Below are 24,544 nucleotides of genomic sequence, written 5' to 3'. Positions count from 1 at the left end.
ACACCATCCTTCTAAAGAATGAATGGGTCAACCAGGAAATTAAAGAAGAATTGAAAAAAGTTCATGGAAACAAATGATAATGAAAACACAATGGTTCAAAATCTGTGGGACACAACAAAGGCAGTCCTGAGAGGAAAATATATAGCGGTACAAGCCTTTCTCAAGAAACAAGAAAGGTCTCAGGTATACAACCTAACCCTACACCTAAAGGAGCTGGAGAAAGAACAACAAAGCCTAAACCCAGCAGGAGAAGAGAAATCATAAAGATCAGAGCAGAAATCAATGAAATAGAAAAAAAAAATAGAACAAATCAACGAAACTAGGAGCTGGTTCTTTGAAAGAATTAATAAGATTGATAAACCCCTGGCCAGAGAAAGGACCCAAATAAATAAAATCATGAGTGAAAGAGGAGAGATCACAACTAACACCAAAGAAATACAGACAATTATAAGAACATACTAGGAGCAACTCTATACCAACAAATTTGACAATCTGGAAGAAATGGATGCATCCCTAGAGACATATAAACTACCAAAACTGAACCAGGAAGAAATAGAAAACCTAAACAGACCCATAACCAGTAAGGAGATCGAAACAGTCATCAAAAATCTCCAAACAAACAAAAGCCTGGGGCCAGACGGCTTCCCGGGGAGATTCTACCAAACATTTAAAGAAGAACTAATTCCTATTCTCCTGACTGTTCCAAAAAATAGAAATGGAAGGAAAACTTCCAAACTCATTTTATGAGGCCAGCATCACCTTGATCCCAAAACCAGACAAGGATCCCATCAAATAAAAGAACTACAGACCAATATCCTTGATGAACACAGATGCAAAAATTCTCACCAAAATACTAGTCAATAGGATTCAACAGTACATTAAAAGGATTATTCACCACGACCAAGTGGGATTTATTCCAAGGCTGCAAGGTTGGTTCAACATCTGCAAATCAGTCAATGTGATACAACACATTGATAAAAGAAAGAACAAGAACCATATGATACTCTCAATAGATGCTGAAAAAGCAGTTGACAAAGTATAGCATCCCGTCCTGATCAAAACTCTTCAAAGTGTAGGGAGAGAGATCACATACCTCAATATTATCAAAGCCATCTATGAAAAACCCACCACAAATGTCACTCCCAATGGAGAAAAACTGAAAGCTTTTCTGCCAAGGTCAGGAACACGGCAGGGATGTCCATTATCACCACTGCTATTCAACATAGTACTAGAAGTCCTAGCCTCAGCAATCAGACAACAAAAGGAAATTAAAGGCATTCAAATCAGCAAAGAAGAAGTCAAACTATCACTCTTAGCAGATGACATGATACTATATGTGGGAAGCCCAAAAGACTCCACTCCAAAACTGCTAGAACTTGTACAGGAATTCAGTAAAGTGTCAGGATATAAAATCAATGCACAGAAATCGGTTGCATTTCTTTACACCAACAACAAGACAGAAGAAAGAGAAATTAAGGAGTCAATCCCATTTACAGTTGCACCCAAAACTATAAGATACCTAGGAATAAACCTAACCAAAGAGGCACAGAATCTATACTCAGAAAACTATAAAGTACTCATGAAAGAAATTGAGGAAAACACAAAGAAATGGGAAAATGTACCATGCTCCTGGATTGGAAGAACAAATATTGTGAAAATGTCTATGCTACCTAAAGCAATCTACACATTTAATGCAATCCCTATCAAAATACCATCCTTTTTTTTTTCAAAGAAATGGAACAAATAATCCTAAAATTTATATGGAACCATAAAAGATCTTGAATAGCCAAAGGAATATTGAAAAAGAAAGCCAAAGTTGGTGGCATCACAATTCTGGACTTCAGACTCTATTACAAAGCTGTCATCATCAAGACAGCATGGTACTGGCACAAAAACAGACACATAGATCAATGGAACAGAATAGAGAGCCCAGAAATAGACCCTCAACTCTATGGTTAACTAATCTTCTACAAAGCAGGGAGGAATGTCCAATGGAAAAAATACAGCCTCTTCAATAAATGGTGTTGGGAAAATTGGACAGCCACATGCAGAAAAATGAAATAGGAACATTTCCTTACACCACACATGAAAATAGACTCAAAATGGATGAAGGACCTCAATGTGAGACAGGAATCCATCAAAATCCTTGAGGAGAACACAGGGAGAAACCTCTTCGACCTCAGCCGCAGCAACATCTTCCTAGGAACATTGCCAAAGGCAAGGGAAGCAAGGGCAAAAATGAACTACTGGGATTTCATCAAGATCAAAAGCTTTTGCACAGCCAAGGAAACAGTTAACAAAACCAAAAGACAACTGACAGAATGGGAGAAGATATTTGCAAACGATGCATCAGATAAAGGGCTAGTGTCCAAAATCTATAAAGAACTTAGCAAACTCAACAACCAAAGAACAAATAATCCAATCAAGAAATGGGAAGAAGACATGAACAGACATTTCTGCTAAGAAGACATCCAGATGGCCAACAGACACATGAAAAAGTGCTCCATATCACTCGGCATCAGGGAAATACAAATCAAAACCACAATGAGATATCACCTCACACCAGTCAGAATGGCTAAAATCAACAAGTCAGGAAATGATAGATGCTGGTGAGGATGCGGAGAAAGAGGAACCCTCCTACACTGTTGGTGGAAATGCAAGCTGGTGCAACCACTCTGGAAAACAGCATGGAAGTTCCTCAAAAAGTTGAAAATAGAACTACCCTATGACCCAGCAATTGCACTACTGGGTATTTACCCTAAAGATACAAACGTAGTTATCCGAAGGGGCATGTGCACCCGAATGTTTATAGCAGCAATGTCCACAATAGCCAAACTATGGAAAGAACCTAGATGTCCATCAACAGATGAATGGATCAAGAAGATGTGGTATATATACACTATGGAATACTATGCAGCCATCAAAAGAAATGAAATCTTGCCATTTGCGATGACGTGGATGGAACTAGAGGGTATCATGCTGAGTGAAATAAGTCAATCGGAGAAAGACAACTATCATACGATCTCCCTGATATGAGGAAGTGGAGATGCAACATGGGGGGGGGGGTTAAGGGGGTAGGAGAATAAATGAAACAAGATGGGATTGGGAGGGAGACAAACCATAAGTGACTCTTAATCTCACAAAACAAACTGACAGTTGCTGGGGGGAGGGGGTTGGGAGAGGGGGGTGGGGTTATGGACATTGGGGAGGATATGTGCTATGGTGAGTGCTGTGAAGTGTGTAAAACATAGTGATTCACAGACCTGTACCCCTGGGGATAAAAATACATTATATGTTTATTATAAATAAATAAATAAAAATTTAAAAAAAAAAAAAAAAACAACACACAGCAGATGCCATCTTATGGGGCCACCACACTTTCATGAGTTTTACCTACAGGAGGCCTGACCAGGTTCTCTCAGTGAATATTTCACAAAAGTCCCCTAGTGTTTGTGGCAGTGAGAGAGGTAAGTAGGCATTCTGAAATAAAGCCAGAGCATTCTCTTCTCGTCACTCTGCTCTAGGGATCTGCCCTCAGGCGACGCATTCTTGTTGGAATCTGTGTGACCTAGACTGAGACCCTGCTTGTTTTCCTGTCTCACATAATGGGAGGGGAAAAGGACTGAGGGACTCTGTAAAAGTCACAACCCAAGGATATTAGTCCATTAAAGGAATAAGGATTCAATCATAATATTATAGAATGCTTCTCCTCCCCAACACCTTGCCCCCATCCGCAGAGCTCCAGTATCATCAAAGTGGGTCACAACTCAGTGAGCTGATAATGGAGGCACAGCATCTATTTAAAAAGGAGTCTCAAGGGATACCCAAGAACAGTGGAGGTGCTCCCAGTAAGAACACTGGAGGAAATGCAAGCTTTGACACCTACAAGTACAGTGAAGATTAAACACAGCACAACTACTTTCCAGATAAAAGTACAGCTCTCATTAGAGGCCTATTTGCCTCAGTTCTTATTACCCAATACATATGTCTGGCTTTCAACAACAAAAAAGAGATGCAAAAAGGGAGGGGGAGGGCAAAAACAAAAGCAAGAACACTGTCTGAAGAGACAAAGCAAGCATTAAAATCAGACTCAAATATGACAGAGACCTCTGGAATTATCAAATGAAAAAATTTTTTAAAAACTATGGCTAAGATAGTCCAGGAGGAAAAGTGAACGAACAGAGAGATGGAAACTCTAAGAAAGATCCACAAGGAAATGCTAGAAATCAACAACACTGTGGCATAAATAAAGAGTGCCTTGATGGGCAAGGAAATCAGTGATCCTGAAGATGTGTCAATAAAAGCTTCCAAACCTTGTGCTCAAACAGAAAAAGTAATGAAAAAAAAAATGGAAGAGAATATCCAAGAAATCTGTGGCAATTACAAAAGATTTAACATACTTGTAATGAGAATACAGGAAGAAAGAGAGGTGTATAAGAAATATTTGGAGTAGTAATGGCTAAGAATTTTCTAAAATTAATGAAAGATATCAAACCACAGATCCAAGAGTCTCAGAGAACATCAAGCAAGATAAATACCAAAAACTGTGTGCCAAGGCATGTCATATACCAACTGCAGAAACAAAGAAAAAGAGAGTATCTTGAAGGAAGCTGAAGAAAATCACCTTCCTTACAGAAGATTAAGAATGACACCAGACTGTACTTCAGAAATCATGCAAACAAGAAGAAAGTAGAGTAATTATTTAAAGTGTTGAAAGAAAAAAACCCCAGTAACCTAGAATTCTGTATCTAATGAAATTACACTTCAGAAGTGAAGGATAGGGGTACCTGAGTGGCTCAGTTGATTAAGCAACTGATTCTTGGTTTCAGCTCAGGTCCTGACCCCATAGCTCATGGGATCAAGCCCCACGTTGGGCTCCACACTCACTAGGAGTCTCCTTGTATATTTTCCCCCTCTGCCCCTTCCCCCATTCATTCTACCCTTTCTTTCTCTCTAAAATAAATAAATCTTTTTTTTTTTTAAGTGAAAGAGACACTAGCAATGAAACATCTGATAAGGAAATTAAGAAAATAATTCCAGGAGAGGCAAGATGGTGGAGGAGTAGGGAACCCATTTCAACTCATTCCCTGAATTTAGCTGGATATCTAACAAAACATTTTGAACACCCACAAAATCATCCTGAGATAAAAGACTATATATCTGGATATCTACAAGCAGAAAAGTGACTGTTTTTGCAAGGCAGGACATGTGGAGTCATGAATCTGTTGGGGAGATATCAGAAGATAAAAAAAAAGGGGGGGGGAGCCTCCCTAAACTGACTCCTGGAAAGTGGTATAACACTGGAGTGCAAAATCAGAGCCCTAGAAATCTGCTCTAGTGAGAGACATCCCTCTCTGAAAGGGCCTCAGGAAATGAAAAGGCAGAATTCTAGGTAGGGCATTGTGGTCTCAGGATACAAGGAACCACAGAGCAAAAGGGGTTGCTTGAACTGGTAAAGTGCCCTAGCAGAGGAGCCAGGTAGCAGGTTATGGTCAGCAAGCCAGGAGGGGACTCTCGGCTCAGATCACTATAAACTCTGAGCCAGGCCTGTGGATAATTGCTCTTTTCCTGAGCAGCCTGAAAAAGTCTGGAACCCACACCCACAACCGGGCAAAAACTTGCAGAGTGATAGCCGCCCAGAAGGGGCTTTAGGGCAGCACCCAGACATGATCCAAGAGCTGCTGGTGTGCACACGAGCCTGTAGCCACTTGAAGTTTTGAAATAAAAAAGGGCAATGGCACTCCCAGGCCCCTGGGACTACCTCTGAAAGAGATGCTGTGGACACGCACTATGGGAGACTGTGGTAGCATACAGAAGTGGAGATTGTTCTTGAGGGCTTATCAAAGAGAGAAGACTGCGTTTTTTTCTGCTCTGGGCCATAGGTTTGGGGTGTGGGCCATTTTTGCTCTGATCCTTGGAAGAGGCATGGAAAGCCTCCAGGAAACAAAAGCACACAGAATCAGTTCCCACTAAGCCCATTCCCCCAAGAAGGGGCAGAGCAACACTGTCCAGGCAGGGTTACCTGAGAAATAGCATGGCAGGCCCCTCCCCCAGAAGACGGGCTGGAAGAACAGCTGGAAAACAGTCCTATGGCTCTCACAAAACTGTAAGATCCCAAGGCCAAAAGAAAATAGTACATTGAGCTCCAGGTGTTGACTGGAGCCAGATATAATTCAGATATTTTTTATTTTTTTCAGATATAATTCTCCTTTTCTTTTTCTCTGTTTTTCTCCTTTTACCTTAATCTCATTTCAACTAGATGTTTATTGTATCAACTTTTATTTCCTGGTTGCTTTTTAACTTGTATTTTTTCACACCTATATGTTTCATAGATACATGCCTCATTTTAGTCCTCACTCTCTTCAATTTTATCTTCACATGTATATATATGTAAGTTTTACATTCCTTGAAATTTGGGGATGTAGTGTCTGTCCTCTAACACACGGACCAAAATACACCCAGGAACAACTGGAACATCCTGCTTTGCCCTCACAGAGATCATAGGTCCCCATCCCCATTTTTTTTCTTTCTTTCTTTTTTTTTTTTTTTAATTATTTGATTTTATGCTTGTGTTTCATTTTGGCCTTGCTTTTTGGTGGTGGCTTCTGACCACTCCAGATTTTGCTAGGTGTATCTTTCTTGGGTCATGATTGATATTTTGGACTCTGCTCACTTGCTCAACCATCCCTCAACAGAATGACTAGGAGGAGGAACTCTCAACAAAGAAAAGAACCAGAAACAATGTCCCCTGCCACAGAACTAATGGATATAGATATAAACAAGATGTCAGAGATAGAATTCAGGATAGAAATCATAAAGTCAATAGCTAGGCTTGAAAAAAGCATTAGTGACAACATAGAATTTCTAAGGGCAGAAATGAGATCTAACCAGGTGAAATTTTAAAAATTCTATGAATGAGAATACTCTTATAGCCAAGGTAAACGAGGCAGAAGAGAGAATCAGTGTTCTAGAAGATAAGCTGATGGAAAGGAAGGAAATTGAGGAACAGAGATAGGCAGCTAGTAGCACATGTTGGAAAGATTAATGATGCCATGAAACATTCTAATGTCAGAACTCCTGGAATCCATGAGTGGGTGGAGAGAAAGAGAAGGCTACGAGGTATATTTGAGCAAATCATAACTGACAACTTCCCTAATCTGGGGAAGGAAACAAGCATTCAAGTCCAAGAGGCAGAGAAGACCCCTCCCAAAATCAATAAAAATAGACCAACACCCTCATATGTAATAGTGAAGCTTACAAATTTTACAACCAAAGAAACTATCCTGAGAGTAGCCAGGGGGAGGATGTTCCTTACATATGGAGGGAGGAACATCAGAATAACATCAGACCTGTCCACAGAGACCTGGCAAGCCAGAAAGGGCTGGCAAAACATATCTAGGGTACTAAATGGGAAGAACATGCAGCCAGGAACACTTTATCTGGCAAGGCTGTCATTCAGAATGGATGCAGAGATAAAGAGCTTCTAAGACAGGCAGAAACTAAAAGAACATGTGACCACAAAGCCAGTCCTGCAAGAAATATTAAGGGGAATTCTGTAAGCAAAGAGAAACCCTGAGAGTCATGCAGACCAGAAAGAAACAAAATCTACAGAAATGGGGGCTCTGCAGGCAATACAATGGCACTAAATTCATGTTTTTCAATAGTTACTCTGAATTTAAATGGGCTGAATGCTTCCATCAAAAGGCCCAGGGTTTCGGATTGGATAAAAAAGCAGGACCCATCCATATATTGTTTATAAGAGACTCATTTTGAACCCAAAGACAACTCCAGATTGAAAGTCAGGGGATGGAAAACCATTTATCAAACTAATGGACCTCAAAAGAAAACTGGAGTAGCAATCCGCATATCAGACAAATTAGATTTTAAACCAAAGACTGTAGTAAGAGATGTAGAGTAACAATATAGCATACTTAATAGCATACTTATCCAACAAGAAAAATCTAACAGTTGTAAATATCTACGTCCCCAACATGGGTTCAATTATATAAACCAATTAATAACTAAAATAAACAAACATAGTGAAAATAGTACATTAATAGTAGGAGACTTCAACAGTCCGTTCACAGCAATGGACAGATCATCTAAGGAGAAGATCAGCAAAGAAACAAGAGCTCTGAATGATAATTGGGCCACATGGACTTTGTAGATATATACAACATTCCATCCTAAAACAATAGAATACTCATTCTTCTCGACTGCACATGGAACTTTCTCCAGAATAGATCACATACTGGATCACAAATCAGATCTCAACCAATACGAGAAGACTGAAATTATTCTCTGCATATTTTCAGACCACAATGCTTATATGGAACATAAGTAATAGTGCACAGACCATAGTGGAAGGAAGGGAAATCTGAATGGAAGAAATATGAGAGGGAGACAAACCATGAGAGACTCTGGACTCCGAGAACAAACTGAGGGTTACAGAAGGGGGGGTGGTTGGGAAATCGGGTAACCAGGTGATGAGTATTAAGGAGGGCATATGTTGTGATGAGCAGTGGGTATTATGCCCAACTAATGAATCACTGAACACTACACCTAAATGATGTACTATATATTGGCTAACTGAACATGATAATAAGTTTTTAAAAAGAAAAAAATTCTATTTATGATAACATCAAAATGAAGAAAATATTTAGGAATAAGTTTAACCAAGGAGGTGCAAGACTTGTCTACTGAAAACTACAAATGTTGCTGAAGGAAATTTTTAAAGACCGAAATAAATGGAAAGATGTCTTGTGTTCAAGAACTGGAAGGTATAATATTCTTAAGATGATAGTACTAATGTTGATGAACATTTTTTCATGCGTCTGCTAGCCATTTAGATGTCTTCATTGGAGAAGTGTCTATTCATGCCTTCTGCCCATTTTTTTACTTGATTATGTGTTTTTTGGGTGTTGAGTTTGAGAAGTTCTTTATAGATCTTGGATACCACCCCTTTGTCTGTAATGACATTTGCAAATATCTTCTCCCATTCCATGGGTTGCCTCTTTGTTTTATTGACGGTTTCCTTTGCTGTGCAAAAGCTTTTTATCTTGAAGAAGTCCCAAAAGTTCATTTTTCACTTTGGATTCCCTTGCCTTTGGAGATGTGTCTTGAAAGAATTTGCTGTGGCTGATGTTGAAGAAGTTACTGTCTATGTGCTCCTCTAGGATTTTGATGGATTCCTGTCTCATGTTGTGGTATTTCATCCATTTTGAGTTTATCTTTGTGTGTGGTGTGAGAGAATGGTAGAGTTTCATTCTTCTATACATAGTTGTCCAATTTTCCCAGCACCATTTTTTGAAGAGATTGTCTTTTTTCCATTGGATATTTTTTCCTGCTTTGTTGAAGATTATTTGACCAAAGAGTTGAGGGTCCATATCTAGGCTCTCTATTCTGATCCATAGGTCTATGTGTCTGTTTTTATGCCAGTACCATGCTGTCCTGGTGATCACAGCTTTGTAATAAAGCTTGAAATCAGGCAACGTGATGCCTCCTGCTTTGCTTTTCTTTTTCAACATTTCCTTGATGATTCAGGGTCTTTTCTGGTTCCATACAAATTTCAGGATTGGTTGTTCCAGCACTTTGAAAAATGCCAATGGTATTTTGATAAGGATAGCACTGAAAGTAAGATTGCTCTGGGCAGCATAGACATTTTAACAATGTTTATTTTTCTGAAAATGTTCATCATCATTAGCCATCAGGGAAATTCAAATCCAAACCACATTGAGATACCACCTTACACCAGTTAGAATGGCAAAAACTAACAAGGCAGGGAACAACAAATGTTAGAGTGGATGTGAAGAAAGGGGACCTCTTACACTGTTGGTGGGAATGCAAGGTGGTACAGCCACTTGGGAAAACAGTGTGGAGGTTCCTCAAAAAAATTAAAAATAGTGCTACCCTATGACCCGGCAATTGCACTACTAGGTATTTACCCCAAAGATACAGACATAGTGAAAAGAAGGGCCATATGTACAGCAATGTTCATAGCAGCAATGTCCACAATAGCCAAACTATGGAAAGAGCCTAGATGCTCTTCAACAGACAAATGGATAAAGATGTGGTCCATATATACAATGGAATATTACTCAGCCATCAGAAGGGATGAACACCAACATTTTGTATCAACATGGATAGGACTGGAGATTATGCTGAGTGAAATGAGTCAAGCAGAGAAAGTCAATTATACAGTTTCACTTACTTGTGTAACACAAGGAATAACATGGAGGATATTAGGAGAAAGAAAGGCAAAGTGAAGGCGGGGCCAGAGCAGGAGATGAACCATGAGAAACTGTGGACTCCAAGAAACAAACTGAGGTTTTCAGAGAAGAGGCAGTAGGAGGATGGGTGAGCCCAGTGGTGAGTATTAAGGAGGGCATGTAGTACATGGAGCACTGGGTGTTACATGTAAACAATGAATCTTGGAACATTACATCAAAAACAAATGATGTATTGTATGATAACTAACATAACACAGTAAAAAATAATATAAATAAATAAATAGAAAAGAAAGAAAAAGATGATAATACTATTAAGGTTTAGTACTACTGGAAGATCTAATATAATTAAGTACTACCTCAAGTGATACACAGACTCAGTGTGATGAATCCCCTATCAAAATCCCAATAACATTTTTGTAGAAATGGAAAAATACATTCTAAAATGCACTGGGAATTTCAAGGAATCCAGAATAGCTAAAACAATCTTGAAAAAGAAAAGCAAAGTTGGAGATCTCACACTTCACAATTTCAAAACTTATTACAAACTACAGTATCAAAACTGTATGGTATCAGCATAAGGATAGACACACAGATCAGTGGATAGAATTGAGAGCCTAAACTAAACTTTCACTTGCTTGTTTAATTGTTTTTTGACAGAAGTGCCAAGACCATTTAATGGGAAAGGAATAGTTTTGAAAAAATTGTGCTGGGAAAAACAGATATCCACAAATGAATGAAGCAGGACCCCTGCTTTACATCATACACAAAAATTAACTTCAAATGGATGAAAGATTGAATTATAAGAGCTAAAACTATAAGACTTGTAGAAGAAAACATATGGTAAAACCTTCATAATATTGAATTTGGCAATGATTTCCCAGATATACCAAGAACACAGGCAACAAAAGAAAACAGATAAATTGGACACAATTGAAATGAAAAACGTTTATGGATCAAAAAAGACTATCAAGAGAGTGAAAAGATATCCCATAGAATGAGAGAAAATATTTGCAAATCGCATCTATGATAAAGGTTTTATATCCAGAATATACAAAGACTGAAACTCAACAACAAAGAGTGGTTCGCTTTTATATCCTGGAACTTTATTATAATTGTTTATTAGTTCTAAGTTGAGTGTGGGGTTTTTTTGCCAATTCTTTGGGATGTTCTATATAACCGTGTCATTGATCAACAAATATAATTTTATTTCTTCCTTCCCAATCTGTATACTTTTATTTCCTTTTCTTGTCATATTGCATTAGCTAGGACTTTCGATATGAAGTTGAATAGGTGGTAAGAACGGACCTTCTTGCCTTGACAGAGGGGTAAATCAACTAGAGTTTCACCATTAAATATGATGTTTTTGCAGTATTCTTTCTAAGTTGAGGAGTTCCCCTCCATTTCTTATGTGCTGAGAGTTTTTATTGAGAATGAGTATTGAATTATCTCAAGTACTTTTTCTGTATCTATTGATATGGTCATATGAACTTTCTTCTTTAGCCTGTTGATGTTATGGGTTACATTAACTGATTTCTGAATGTTAACTAAGTCTTGTACATCTAGGATAAGTACCACTTGGTCATGGTACATAATTCTTTTTATACATTGTTGAGTTTTATTTGCAATATTTTATTAAGGAATTTGGATCTGTGCTCATGAGGATATTGGTCTGTAATCTTTTATCTTTATCTGGTCTTGGTATCAGGGAAATTCTGACCTTATACGGAATGAGAACTCCCTATACGGTCTGCATAATTTATCAGTAAATGTCTTTAAATAAAAACTATTTAATTAAAAAATTTACCTTGGTTATTCAGGAAATAGCTCCTTCTCTATGAAACATACTAGCACACAAACCAATTTAAGTTAGAGAAACATGCTTTAGCAGCAGCAGTTGGCAACCAGCATGCACTGAGTCCCAGGTTATTGTAGAGACTGTACTAGTAACCTGGAGTTTTTTCTGCTTTTACACACCTCCTAAAACTTTCAGTTAGGGCAGAAAAATCACAAATGTCTGAAATAGGTTCATATTACCCAATCAAAGTCCTTTGATACAATGAATATGTACTAATTGCTTCTGACAAGACTTTTTTAATGTCTGGTACATGGTGATCAACAGCATTTTTAACATGAATATCTTTATCATGTCAGTTTTTAGATCATAACAAGACACTGTTCTTTACCAAAGTGATAAATTGCTTCTAACTCTATTGGATTCAACAACAAAGAATGAATTTGCTCCATTTTCTATTCAGAAAATGAGTTTTTAACAGAGCTCTTTTGTTACACCCATGAGTTTATAGACAAAGAACTGAAATAAGATAATTCTGCCTTATTTCTCCGGTGCTCAAGATATTTTCATCAGTGTTATTTCACCACTCTACTGTAATGTGAACAGGAATGACATAATCATCATACCTCTTGTTAGAGATTTAAAAAAAAAAAAAAGTATACATTTTGCCAGAGGAGTTAAAACAACTCGTCCTAAGCTCTTTCTCTTTCTTTATTAAAAATAAAATCTAGTATAATCTCTAGGAAAGAAAATATTTTAGGGACTCCTACCATATCCCTGAGTCTCTACAGGGATCACTGCTGTGGGCGGAGGAGAGATGGCAGATCGCCCCCCAAATGGCTGACCCTCATCCACCACAAAATACAGAAAAGGACTTGAGTTATCTGGGGGGTGCGGAAGAAAGCCCTGGGGTGGAGGCAAGTTTACTGATAGAAATCAGTAATAAATCTAGAAGTGTTAGTAGAAAATTAAAGACAATACTAAAGATTAAGAGAAATGAAGTGCAGGAAACTTGTTTTCAATGACAATTAAATTAAGGAAGAAGATGGGCTCTGTGCCGCAGACTTCTGCTCCTTCCACTTGTTTTCAAGGTGAAGAACTGGGCGGAGCGAGGCAGGAACAGAATGCGGCTTGTGTCGGATTAGAGCATTTTGTGGATCACAAAGAAGCGTGGGAGCGCTGAGACAGAAAGGAGGAGAAAGGGAGGGCGCTGAACCGGTCGAACCGTTCTGATCCACGCAGTGTCTAGTGGAGCCCACGGAGGGGGCACACGTGCACCTGTGGACACGATGTACCAAAGATCCATATGTTCCCAGCGATTGGTCTCTAGGGTCACTGTGGAAAAACCTCACTGTCAACCGGCAAACTCCAGCTGTCGTTCTAGAATTTGGACATGTTCTCTAATTTTCTCCTATGCAGGATACAGAATAAGATTCCCCTCTGCATCCATGTGTCCCGCTTCAATAGCCAGGCCTTCCCACCCTTGGACCCCCTTCTCCGAGATGCACAGGCATCATCTCCTTTCTCATCACAACGTTTACACGCGCATCTCTCTCATATGGCACCGGGCACCACGGCTTAGACATGGCGGAGCACAGGCGTGCGGGCCATTCACCCCAGGCACTTCCTCTCCCTTCTCTGTGTGACTGAACAGAGCAACCAAACACCTCTGGTCCTCTACGTACACCCTTACCTGTGTCTTGTCTTCTTCAGATCATTCCCAGAACATTCCATTCGCGTCTTGAAACCCTAAAATAAATGAGTCACATGAGTGCTTTTGCAAAGCACACAACAGCACGCCACCGGGCTTTTAGAAAATGCAAACATAGTCTACCGATGTGCAGTACCTTAGGCCCATCTTTAGACGAACGAAACCATAATGCCGTCACACTAATACATCATCAAGAGCACTTCTGGGGAGTGAGACCAAGAACAGAACATACCATCTGGAGGAAGGATAAGGGACGCGCTCCCCACGGCATCTTCTTCCAACATCAACCATGTCAGCTCTGATCTTCTCAAGAATTACGGAGTCTTAATCACAAGCTTGAATTTCCAAGCAAAAGCCTGCACAGAAATAGTCTACGTAGCTGACAAGAAAGACCAACATCTTCTGGATGGAAAACGTGCTGGGGGTAAAACTGTTGAGAGATTTTAGACACTCAGAGGGAAGGGGGTATTTTTAATGGGGAGTTTTCTTAGAACTTTATGGAGTTGAAGAGAGATACCTTAAAATGGGTACAGAGAGTAGCAGGCACTGTACTAAGCACTTCATACACATAAGATGGGGTTTTTTAAAAGATTTTATTTATTTATTTGACAGAGATCACAAGCAGGTAGAAAAGCAGGCAGGGGGTTGGGGGGAGGGAAGCAGGCTCCCCGCAGAGCAGAGAGCCCCAGGCAGGGCTGGATCCCAGGACCCTGAGACCATGACCTGAGCTGAAGGCAGAGGCTTAACCCACCAAGCCACCCAGGTGCCCCCATAAGACGGTTTTTAATCTAACCACAGGCATCAGGTGGTTAACAGTACACCCACTTATCATTCAAATTATGCCTGTCACAAGTAACAGAAAACCAGCCCCAAGCTGGCTGAAGCATACGGGAACCCCAGCCACATGGGGAGGTAAAAACACTGAGTAGGGCTGGCTTCATGGCATTAGCTATGTTGCCAGGGCTTGGTCCCTGTCCCAATCTGGGCGGTTTCCTGTGTGATTCTCTTCTACAGCTCACACCTTGGCCCCACAGCACCAGCTCTCACGTTGGGATGACAGGACAGCTGGCACAGCTGTAGTTTCTTGTCTTCTCTTGTTTCTATGTCAGTAGGAAGAATTACAAGAATTTTCCAGTTGGTCCCACAAAAATACTAAATTCACCTGAGTGGCCCCGTTAGGTCACATGCCCAGACCAGGACACTGATTTCTGAGTAGCTCAGGCTGGTCATAGGTTCCATCCTAGAACTGATGAGTCCCCAGGGCTATTGCTAAAGGGCGGGCAGATGTTGACAAGAGAAGTAGAAAATGTCCCCTTTATGTATAAGGGACCCATCGTTTCGGAAAATGAAGTAACTTCCCAAATTCAGACCCCTAAGGAGTCAGACTAGATCTGAACTCAGATCTACCTATCTAAACCCAAAGCTTTCTCACCGTGTCCTCGGCACAGTCCTAACAGTCACAGAATGAAAAACTCTCAGGTCCACAGAGACCCTACTTGCATTCTAGACCCATTACCACTGCAACATAAATCGAGAGTACAACATTTGTTAGAAAAGTTTAAATAACTTAAAATTAATTATGAACTTAATTTGGTTTCTCAAAAAAAATTTAGTTTGCTTTTAGTCTGTCTTTTAAAAACTTCCAGACAGGACTGGCCGGCTTAGGACATTGAATTCCACTATGAAAACCGTTAGGAGAAGCGGAGCTTCAAGTAACCTTGCTTCAGAGTAGAAGACTATTGACTCCGAAGTCATGTCAGACACTTCCACTTCAAGGTCTTTGAATGACCAATGACCAATTTCTACTCAAGCTGGTAACTTCCTTAGAAGTATAAAGGGGCGGGGGAGGGGGACTGTTGCATTTCTCTGTCTTCTTTATACTTCCAGCCGAACTGGATTTCAGTAACCGTCCCAACACTAAATAACACAATTGAGTCACTTCACTCAAAAAAAAAAGACGAACGTCTACTAATCTCTGCTTCTGGCCAGGACGGGGTGTCGGGGACCAGACCAACGGCTAAGGGGGCAGACGGAACGTGGACCCCCGCTCTGGGGCCGCCGTCCTCCAGCGCAGGGAAGCCACGGGCGGCGGGTTGCAGGCCACGAGCGAACAGGCCCCGGCGGGTCCGCGGACACACACTCAAGGCCCGCAGGAGGCCCCGCGCGGCGCCAGGCGGCCCCCGAAGGCCCGGCCGGGGTCTCCCGCCGCGTCCCGCCGGCCGCCAGCTCGGGGCGGGGAGCGGGGCACAGCGGCCGGCCGAGCTCCCGCGCGGCCCCCGAAAGTGCTCCAGTCGGCTCGGGTCCTGGGGACCCCGCGGCGCTCGGGCGCCCACCGCCGCCCGCACGCGACTCCCTCTGCGCCCCACGCACGGCGCGCCACGTCCCGCCGGGGCCGTGAAAACGCCCGTCCGAACGGCCCGCGCCCACGGGAGCAGGACGCGGAACGCGGGGCAACACCCGGAGGCGCCGGCGGGGGCAGGCCGGGCCCCGCGGGGGAGGCGGCGCCCCGCAGGTGCCCGCGGCAGGGGTCCCGCCGCGATCTGAGCACGCGAGAGCCGACAGGTGCACACGCGCCCGGAACGGACCGAGGTAACGGCGCTCGGAGGGGGGGCCGAGACCCCAGGTGCCCGCGGCACGGGGACGTCCACCCAGGGCGCGAGCGAGCGCGCGGCGGCCTGCGCGGGGTGGGGCGGCGAGCGCGCGCCGCGTGGGAGCGCCCGGACCCGGGCCGAGCCGCCGAGCATGCGCGCTGTGGCCCCGAGCTGGGCGCCGCGAGGGGCGGGGCGCGGCGGTTGAGCATGCGCACCGGGTTGCTGGGCAACGGCTAGCGGCGCGGAGGCCGCGGGTCGGGGTCGGGGTCGGTGCGGGAGCTGCCGGAGCGAGCAGGGAGCGAGGGGCCGCGGGGAGGGTCCTCGGTCCGCAGCACCGCGGGCTCATCGGGACCGCTCTCGCGAGGGCGCAGAGGCGGGGACGGTGTCCCGACGTGGTGACCGGGCGGCGCCCCCAGGTAGGGGCCCCGGAGAGCGTGGGAATCCGGGCGCGCTGCCCGCTTGGGGCGGCCGGTCCAGACACCGGGGAGGGCCACCGCGACGGGGCGGCCGCCGGTGGTCGCCGTCGCTACCGAGCCCGGGCGCGCTTCACCGCGGGTCGCTACGCACCGGAAGCCACCGCCTCCCCCGGCGGCTCCCCCCCCCCCCCCCGACAACGGCTCCGCCCCCTGCGCGAGGACTGGCGCGGCCGACGGCTCCGCCCCCGACAACGGCTCCGCCCCCGACAACGGCTCCGCCCCCTGCGCGAGGACGGGCGCGGCCGACGGCCACGCGACACGAGGACCTGACGCGAGCCCGAGCCCCACCCCCACCCGAGCCGTCGGGACGCGGCGGGCGTGACGGGCCAAAGCTGTCGGAGCTCCCGGCGGGGATCTGCGGCCCGGGCGGGAGCGCCCGGCGGGCCGTGAGCCCTGGCGGCCGGGCGCGGAAGGAAGGTTCTGGAAGGGCCCCCGGCGGTCTGGGCACCGCGTCCCACGTGCGGTCGGCGCCGGCCCGAGGACACGGCGGAGGCTGGTCACACGCGCCCTGAGGCCGGAAGGGACCGCGAGCGCGGCGAGGACGCGGGCTCCTGCGCGGGACGCCCGGCTGTGTTCGCCGCCGCCGAGTGTGCGGCCCGCCGCGGCCGGAGGCCCGGGTCGTCCCCCAGGCGCGTCCGGGTCCCCCTGGCCCTGACGGCCGCGTCTCGCGCTCCCCGCGGCCCCGGCTGTTGGCTTCGGGCGCTGCTCCCGCCGGAGGCCGAACGGACCCGGAGCCCAGGCGCCGCGGGATTCTCGGGACCCGGAGGCCGGCGGGTGTCCGCGGCGACTGCGGCGTCGCGCTGTGTCCGGGGCCGCGGCTGGCGGTCCGAGGCGGCCTGTGTCGGGCGCAGCCAGAGCGGGGCGGGACGCCCGGTCGTTCCCGCGGCCTGTCCTGCGCGTCGCAGACCCACCGCCGGCGGCCAGGGCGCGCGGTTCCCCACGGCCGTGTGCAGGCCGCTCCGTCCCCCAGTGTCGTGTGTCCCGAACCGCTCGTCTGACCTGCGCGACCCGCGGTCCGTGTCCTCTCCCTGACGCGCGGCGCGGGGCTCCGTCGGGGCAGCGGGTGCCTCCGGCCCAGGTCGTCGTCCGGGGTCCCGCGGCGGAGCGGGCGCGGCGCTCGCTGCCCTCTCCGGGCGCGCGCGAGTAAAATCTCCCGGAGAGGCCCTTCGCTGCGCTCTGCTCCGGTCTTGCCGGTCTCCGGTGTGGTGCGTGTTTACGCGTGACATTGGATGACACTGTACGGATGTTCCTCCGGCCGCTGCACCGCGGCCGGCGGGGCCCCACCCGTCCCTGCTGGCGTGAGTGCCGCCGTGTGGCCCAGGTCCGTGCTCTCGGGGCCTCCCCGGGTCCCGCGGACCCTCAAACGGACCCTCCCCGCGGGCCGGAAGAGGCGGTGCCGCGCTCTCTGACTGGGACTTCGGTTGCCCCGTTTCCGCAGACGGAGAACTAAAGGACTGGGACGGACGATCGGACTCGGTAGAGCCGAGGAGCAAGTGCGCCGACGCAGCATGTCAAAACACAAGGTACAGGATCCTGTTGGAAAACAGTGTTTTCAGTGAGTCTTGCCCTCTGCGGTCACGTGCATGGAACTGGAGGGCATTAGGCTAAGCGAAATAAGTCAATCAGAGAAAGAGGTTCTCCTAGGATTTCACTCATATGTGCAAGTTAAGGATCAAAGGGGAAGGGAGGGAAAAATACAAGATAAAATCAGGGAGACAAACCGTAAGAGACTCTTAATCATAGGAAATAAACAGGGTTGGGGGGGCTAGGGTACCTGGGGAACGGGCGTTAAGGAGGGCACGAGGTCATGAGCACCGGGTGTTGTGTACAACCGATGAGTCACCGACTTCTGCCTCGGAAACTAATGCTACGCTATGTGCTAATCAATTGAATTTAAATTTTAAAATTTTTTTAAATAAACACTGTTTTACTCATGACTTTTCTTGTATTTTCATTGTACTTTATTTTTTCCCATTGTTAGTCACCATACAGTACATCATTAGTTTTTGACGTAGTGTTCCGTGATTCATTGCTTGCCTGTAACACCCAGTGCTTCATGCATTTTAATTCCGCTGTTTGAAAGTATAAAAATATAATTGCAGAGCTCGCTCCAGTGAGGAACTATCCACCATAGTACCGACTGCAAGCATGTCATAGGCGCCCAGCAGTTTTATTCTGTGTTAAGTTTTTGCCAAAAGAGCGCATACTTAAACGCAGGATTCCCTTTCATATTACGGAAGCAAGATTTTGCCTAGAGTCTAATTTAATTGTAGTAAAGCAGAATGTGTTCAGGCATGCACAGCTTTTATAGGTCATAATGAATTAATTCATATTATATTTAAGACCGTTGCAAACAGATGAAAAGACATTACTATGTCACCAACATAAATGAGGAGACTGGGCTTTCCCACACTTCCGTAACGTGGGTCAAGCATCCTGCACCATTACATTGGGTCTAGTATCTCACCCAGATTGAGTACTAAAGCTTAAGGTTTCTTCCAAATGATACATTATAAAATGTTCCATAAATAAGGCTTTTTTCCCTAATTTTTAGGGTCATTCATCTAAACAAGATAACTTAGCAGTCACCGCAGTTGCTTTACAAGATCACATTTTACATGATCTTCAACTTCGAAATCTTTCAATAGCAGATCACTCTAAGACAAAGGTACAAAAGACAGAGAACAAATCCAAATCTCTAAAAAGAAACACAAAAGCAATAATAGATACTGGACTTAAGAAAACTATACAAGGCCCTAAAGTGGAAGATCCAGAAAAAGAATATGTTCTTGATCCAAAACCACCACCATTAACTTTAGGTGAGTTAATCTTCTCATTCATATTTTGGCTTATTAGAGCTAAGGAATCTAGTTGAGATTAATACTATGACTTTTCCTGGAACAGAAATGATTCTAATTTATAATCTTACAGAAAGAATGTATGTACTAAAGTTTAAAAATGATGGGGATGATATGAGCAAGAAAGTAAAGATAGAACTACATAAAAATAAAAATAGTAGAATACAATAAATATCCACTAATCCACATGGGTGGAAGTTAATCAATCAATAATGGAAAGGAAAAAGTTCTCTCTTACAGTGGAATGACAACTGATAAATACATAGATGGGGCCAGAAATAGAAAATCCCCATCTGGCCAACAGCACAGTAAGAACAAGCATCAGTGGCTGCTGAGACACAGGGTGCAGGCACGGCCTCCCAGCGTGCTCATGCACCGCAGATGGAAGCACAGCCACCAACTACTGGGGACCCGGTGCGAGCGGCACCCTGACCATGTGACCCAAGTGCCATCACCAAAGGAACACATGCTGACATGTCCCCCGATCTCATGCTCTGAGAAAGGCGCACCATCCCCTCCGGGGTATTCTTCCCAACATGCATATCTGAATTTAATCACGAAATATCAGACTCCCCCAAACTGATGGAGACACTACATAACTTCCTGGCCAGTACTCTTCAAAAGTATCAAGTCAAGGAAAGCAAATGAGGAGAAACTGTCCCAGATACAAGGGACAAAGGGGACATGACAACTGAGTGCTATGTGTAATCTGAGTCCAAAAAAAGGACCTCCATGAGACAAGAATGAAATCCAGTAAGGAGTACAGATTAATTGCCAGTGTTAGATCAACATTAATTTTCTCACCTTGATCACTGAACTAAGGGATATGAAAATACTAACATTTGGGAAAAGTGGGTAACAGGCCCATGAGGATTCCTTATACTGGCTTTACAACCTTTTGCAAGTCTCAAATTATTTTAAACTGTAAATTTAGAAATAGAAAAGATTTTTACACGATGCTGGGCATGGAAACTAGGTTTGTCGGGGGGCGCTGTGCCCTCATGCAAGTGTGATGGCTGCAGGAAGCCCAGGGAAGCCGCGGGCTGCTGCACGGTGTAAGGGGAGCCTGTGGCTGCAGCAAGTCCAGTGGACACTCATAACTTCCCGTTGCCCTGCAGACAGTGCTATTTGTCTCCTAGGAAATGGCACAGCCCAAGAACATGCAGACGCTGGGAAGAATGTGACACAGTCATGTAGTGGGTCTCTTGTGCATATATAATTTATGGAGACAACCAACTAGATGATCGTCATAGTCAGTTTAGCAGGAAAGGTTTAAATTAGACATCAGCAAGAACTTCCTAATTTGGAAAAAGAGTGAGGTTAAAAAGAGTAAATGAGTTATTTTTCCAGGAGCTCTTTGTGAAAAAGTAATTTTTCACTATTATGCATATCAGCTACCAGTAACTGTTGAACCATATGCTCTTCGTTATTCTCGATACATTGTATTGCACTCAGGTCTCTTCTTGCTGATTTCGTGGAGCTCTTTATGTACTCTACATACTAATCCCTTGATGATGGAGCCACTGAGACCTCTTAGTCTGGCACAGTCTTTTAATTTTAGGTGTTATTTTATATTGAATAAAACTTTCATTCTGATTACTTTTTCTCTTTATTGTTTATGCTTTGGGTGATTTAAGAAATCCTTACCCATTCTGAGATCACAAACATTTTCAAAACCACATTTTATTTACTTTTACAGTTTGCCTTTCACATTTAGACCTGATCACAGTTTACTTTGCATACAGTATTTGCAAAACCAACTGATAGAAAATTTCCATTAGATTTTTCCCTAAAACCATTCTCTATCCATTCTTGGTTGACCAGCAGCACCACATTTTGCCTTTCCCAAGTTTTCCAAGTTCATGCAAGAGAGGGAGGAAGAGTCAGAATGTATGATTAGGGGCTTCTGTTTCTATGTCAGGATTTTACTGTTTTAATTCATAACAGTTCTGTAATATGTCTTAATAGCTGGCATAAAAATGCCCCAAATTCAATCCCCAAGATCTCAGAAGTATATTCTTCCATATACTAAAACAGATTGGGTGATCTTCCGTTTTCATCTTTGTGGAGGCATTCCTTCTAAAACCTCCCATTACTTTGCTCCCCTATGGCCCAGTTGCTCTGTGGGGCTGGCACAGAGCCAGTAGCCTTGGATGTCTTCTTGGCCTCACCCTGTGGGCTAATACCCTTTGGTTCTCCTGGCATTAGTTCCTCTCTCTCTGATCGCACAGCTTCCCCTTTTTGTTTATGCCTTCATTGGGGTGAAGCCACTCCTCCAGCAGCTTCCCGGAAAACAGTCCAGAAGAGCGTATGGACACAAAGATAGCTTCATCCTATCATAGTCCATTGATAGCTAATAAAGAATTTCAGTATGGGAGTCCTTCTCAGAATTTTGAAAGATTTGCCTCCTTGTGTCTGTGTTGGTGGTGGTAAGTCTGATCTAATTCTGACTTCTGACCCTTTTTGAGACCTGTTATGTCTCTCACACACAAAACTTTGAAATCTGCTTTTTGTCCCTACAGCTGTGATATTTCACAATGGTGGGATTTGGTGTGAATCCCTTGTTCTGGGCCTTCCTGGGGCCTCTCAAACTAAAAACTCACTTCCTCTTGTGGGAAATGTTTTAGGCTATTTTAAGATCTTTACTCTTGATTTTCTGTTTTCTTTACGGAATGTCTGTCTTTCAGATGTCAGGCCTCCTAGTCTGGTCCTTTAGTTTTCTTATCTTCTGTCTCCTGCTTTATCTCATCTTCCTACTTTCTATGAGATTACTTTAACTTTCTCTTCCAGTATTTGAGTTTTCACATTTCTATAAGATTTTTGATTTTTAAGAGCTCTTTTTTGTACTTTGAATGTTCCTAGTACAACTTCCTGTTCTTGTTTTGTAGATGTAACACTTCCCTTTCTATCTGAAGAGAGCCCATAGGGTGGCACTTTACCCATTCCCTCATTTGGGGGTGGTGTGGGGGGTGGATATTGGTTCTCGCACCCTGCCAGCACTGTGCCCCAGCTGCGGCAGCTCCTACTGGGACGTAACCTATGCTTGACGCAGAGGAGACGCATGGTGGGCTCTCAAATATTGCTGAAGTAAGGAATTGATCCTGACAATAATTATACATTGTAAGAATTTTTAGCAAGAGAAGAACCTGACAGACACTCATTCTGTGAAGGTCACTGGTGGCAAAACTAAACTAAACTAAACTGACAGAAGACAACACTGAAGCCTGAAAGACAAATTAGGTGAACAGCGAGAACCTTTGGCCAATACATGTGAAAACTTAGTATTCTTCAAATTTTCTTTCTTAAAACTGGATAGCAGTCCTGCCTCCCATAGAGGATATTGTGAACACGATATAGGTGTGGGGAATCCTTCATAAATAAAAGCATAAGCCACAAATGGAGGTATTATTACCATTGACTTCTATACACCATGGAGGATTAGCATTCAACATTCAGTGGAAGTACATGGTATATTTTGCTTTCAAATTTGTTTACACAATAATATCATTAAACTGTATCTGAGTTCTATACTCTAAATAGATTGCAACTTCTGTTTCGTATTGTTTTAACTTTAGCACAGAAGCTGGGCCTCTTTGAACCTCCACCACCACCACTATCCTCAGATGAATGGGAAAAAGTGAAACAAAGATCCATCCTGCAAGGGGACTCTGTGCAGCCGTGCCCAATATGCAAAGAAGAATTTGAACTTCGCCCCCAGGTGTGTAGCCTGAAGATCAGATAAGCAGGCTTGGGAACTAGACTGAGCTGGAGCCCAAGATCCCAGGTTTCATTTTTCTAGTTTCTTCTGCCTATGTGACCTCAAATACTTTCACGTTTTCTTTTCCATTAATTAAAATCTATGTGTAAGAAAGAGCTAAACACCCTCATCAAACAGTTTTGTTTATTTACCAAATGATACTCTCAAGTATAAAGTTCATACAAAAGGAATGCTTCCATTCCGCTGGCTGGAAATAGCTGAGGAGGGACTGGAGGCACCACTAAGAAGAGGCCAGGCCAGGAAGAATGAAAGCAAATGGAAATTTTAAGTTGTTTTGTGAATTGAAATGATAAAAGAAATGAAAAACTAGGCTCACATATCTCCAAAGAATTTGTGTAAGAATCTTCAAGTAAAATCTTTTAATAATCTTTATTCGTGAAACTTTACCACAAGAAGGTTGATGACATAATAGATAAAATGCAATCAATCTTGATCAAAGGTTTCCCTGTACATACTATATCTGCCTAATCTGTTGTCATCTCCTGGCAGTTAGGGACACTTCCACTGCTAGAATTTTGTGTTTTATTTTAAGCTAGTGGCCGCCCTACAGCAGTTTCCCATGTATGCAGCATTGTGATTCCTATAGAGCAGGCACTTGGACATTTGCTGGGAAAAAAAAAAAAAAAACAGCAAACAGAGTCAAAGCAGGCCCTCTAAAATTCATAGCCTGGGAAACCTCCAGCTTTACTCTCTACCTGACACTTAACTCTCAAACTTAATTTGTTTTAATGAGTTTCATCGTTAACAAGTTAGTTCACAGTCATAAAAACGTTTGTTCTTCGCTAATTTGATTTTACAAGTTATTTTAGGTATACTTATTGTATTCCAGTGTTCTATCAAGACCTAATCTTACATATATGAAAGCTAGGTATTTTAGTAAAATGTTAACCCTTAAACCACAGAATCATCATCAAGTATAATTTAGTATTTTAGTGTAGCAAGAGTTAATAGACCCACACGGAGTCATTCCGGCCCCAGCAACCTCTTTTTTGACTGTGCTGTAAGTATTGAGCCCGACTGTTGAATGACGGATGAAAACTTACATGGAGTATCAGAAGCAGGGCAGCAGGGGGCTCAGGGTACATCATCCCTACCATTTCCTCTATTCT

General features: G+C 43.9%; 1 protein-coding gene and 1 long non-coding RNA gene across 2 annotated transcripts in view; one reads left to right on the top strand and one right to left on the bottom strand.

Annotated features, from left to right (window-relative positions):
* LOC116568935 overlaps window positions 1-15,682 on the bottom strand; it is a 53,827-nt gene extending 38,145 nt beyond the window's left edge. The window contains exons 1-2 of the long non-coding RNA XR_004276787.1: window positions 15,450-15,682; window positions 13,715-13,770 (exon numbers count right to left, since the gene is read on the bottom strand). This is a non-coding gene — a long non-coding RNA (uncharacterized LOC116568935). The remainder of the gene's footprint in view (window positions 1-13,714; window positions 13,771-15,449) is intronic.
* Window positions 15,683-18,042: 2,360 nt separating this feature from the next.
* RNF32 (ring finger protein 32) overlaps window positions 18,043-24,544 on the top strand; it is a 37,808-nt gene continuing 31,306 nt past the window's right edge. The window contains exons 1-3 of the mRNA XM_032305795.1: window positions 18,043-18,120; window positions 19,354-19,618; window positions 23,233-23,375. Coding sequence (XP_032161686.1) covers window positions 18,043-18,120; window positions 19,354-19,618; window positions 23,233-23,375 — 486 coding nt within the window. The remainder of the gene's footprint in view (window positions 18,121-19,353; window positions 19,619-23,232; window positions 23,376-24,544) is intronic.

The sequence above is a fragment of the Mustela erminea genome, chromosome 11 (genome assembly GCF_009829155.1).
Source record: "Mustela erminea isolate mMusErm1 chromosome 11, mMusErm1.Pri, whole genome shotgun sequence".
NCBI classification, from domain to species: Eukaryota; Metazoa; Chordata; class Mammalia; order Carnivora; family Mustelidae; genus Mustela; species Mustela erminea.
The sequence above is the reverse complement of the archived record's forward strand: the minus strand, read 5'-3'. Positions and strand labels throughout refer to the sequence as shown.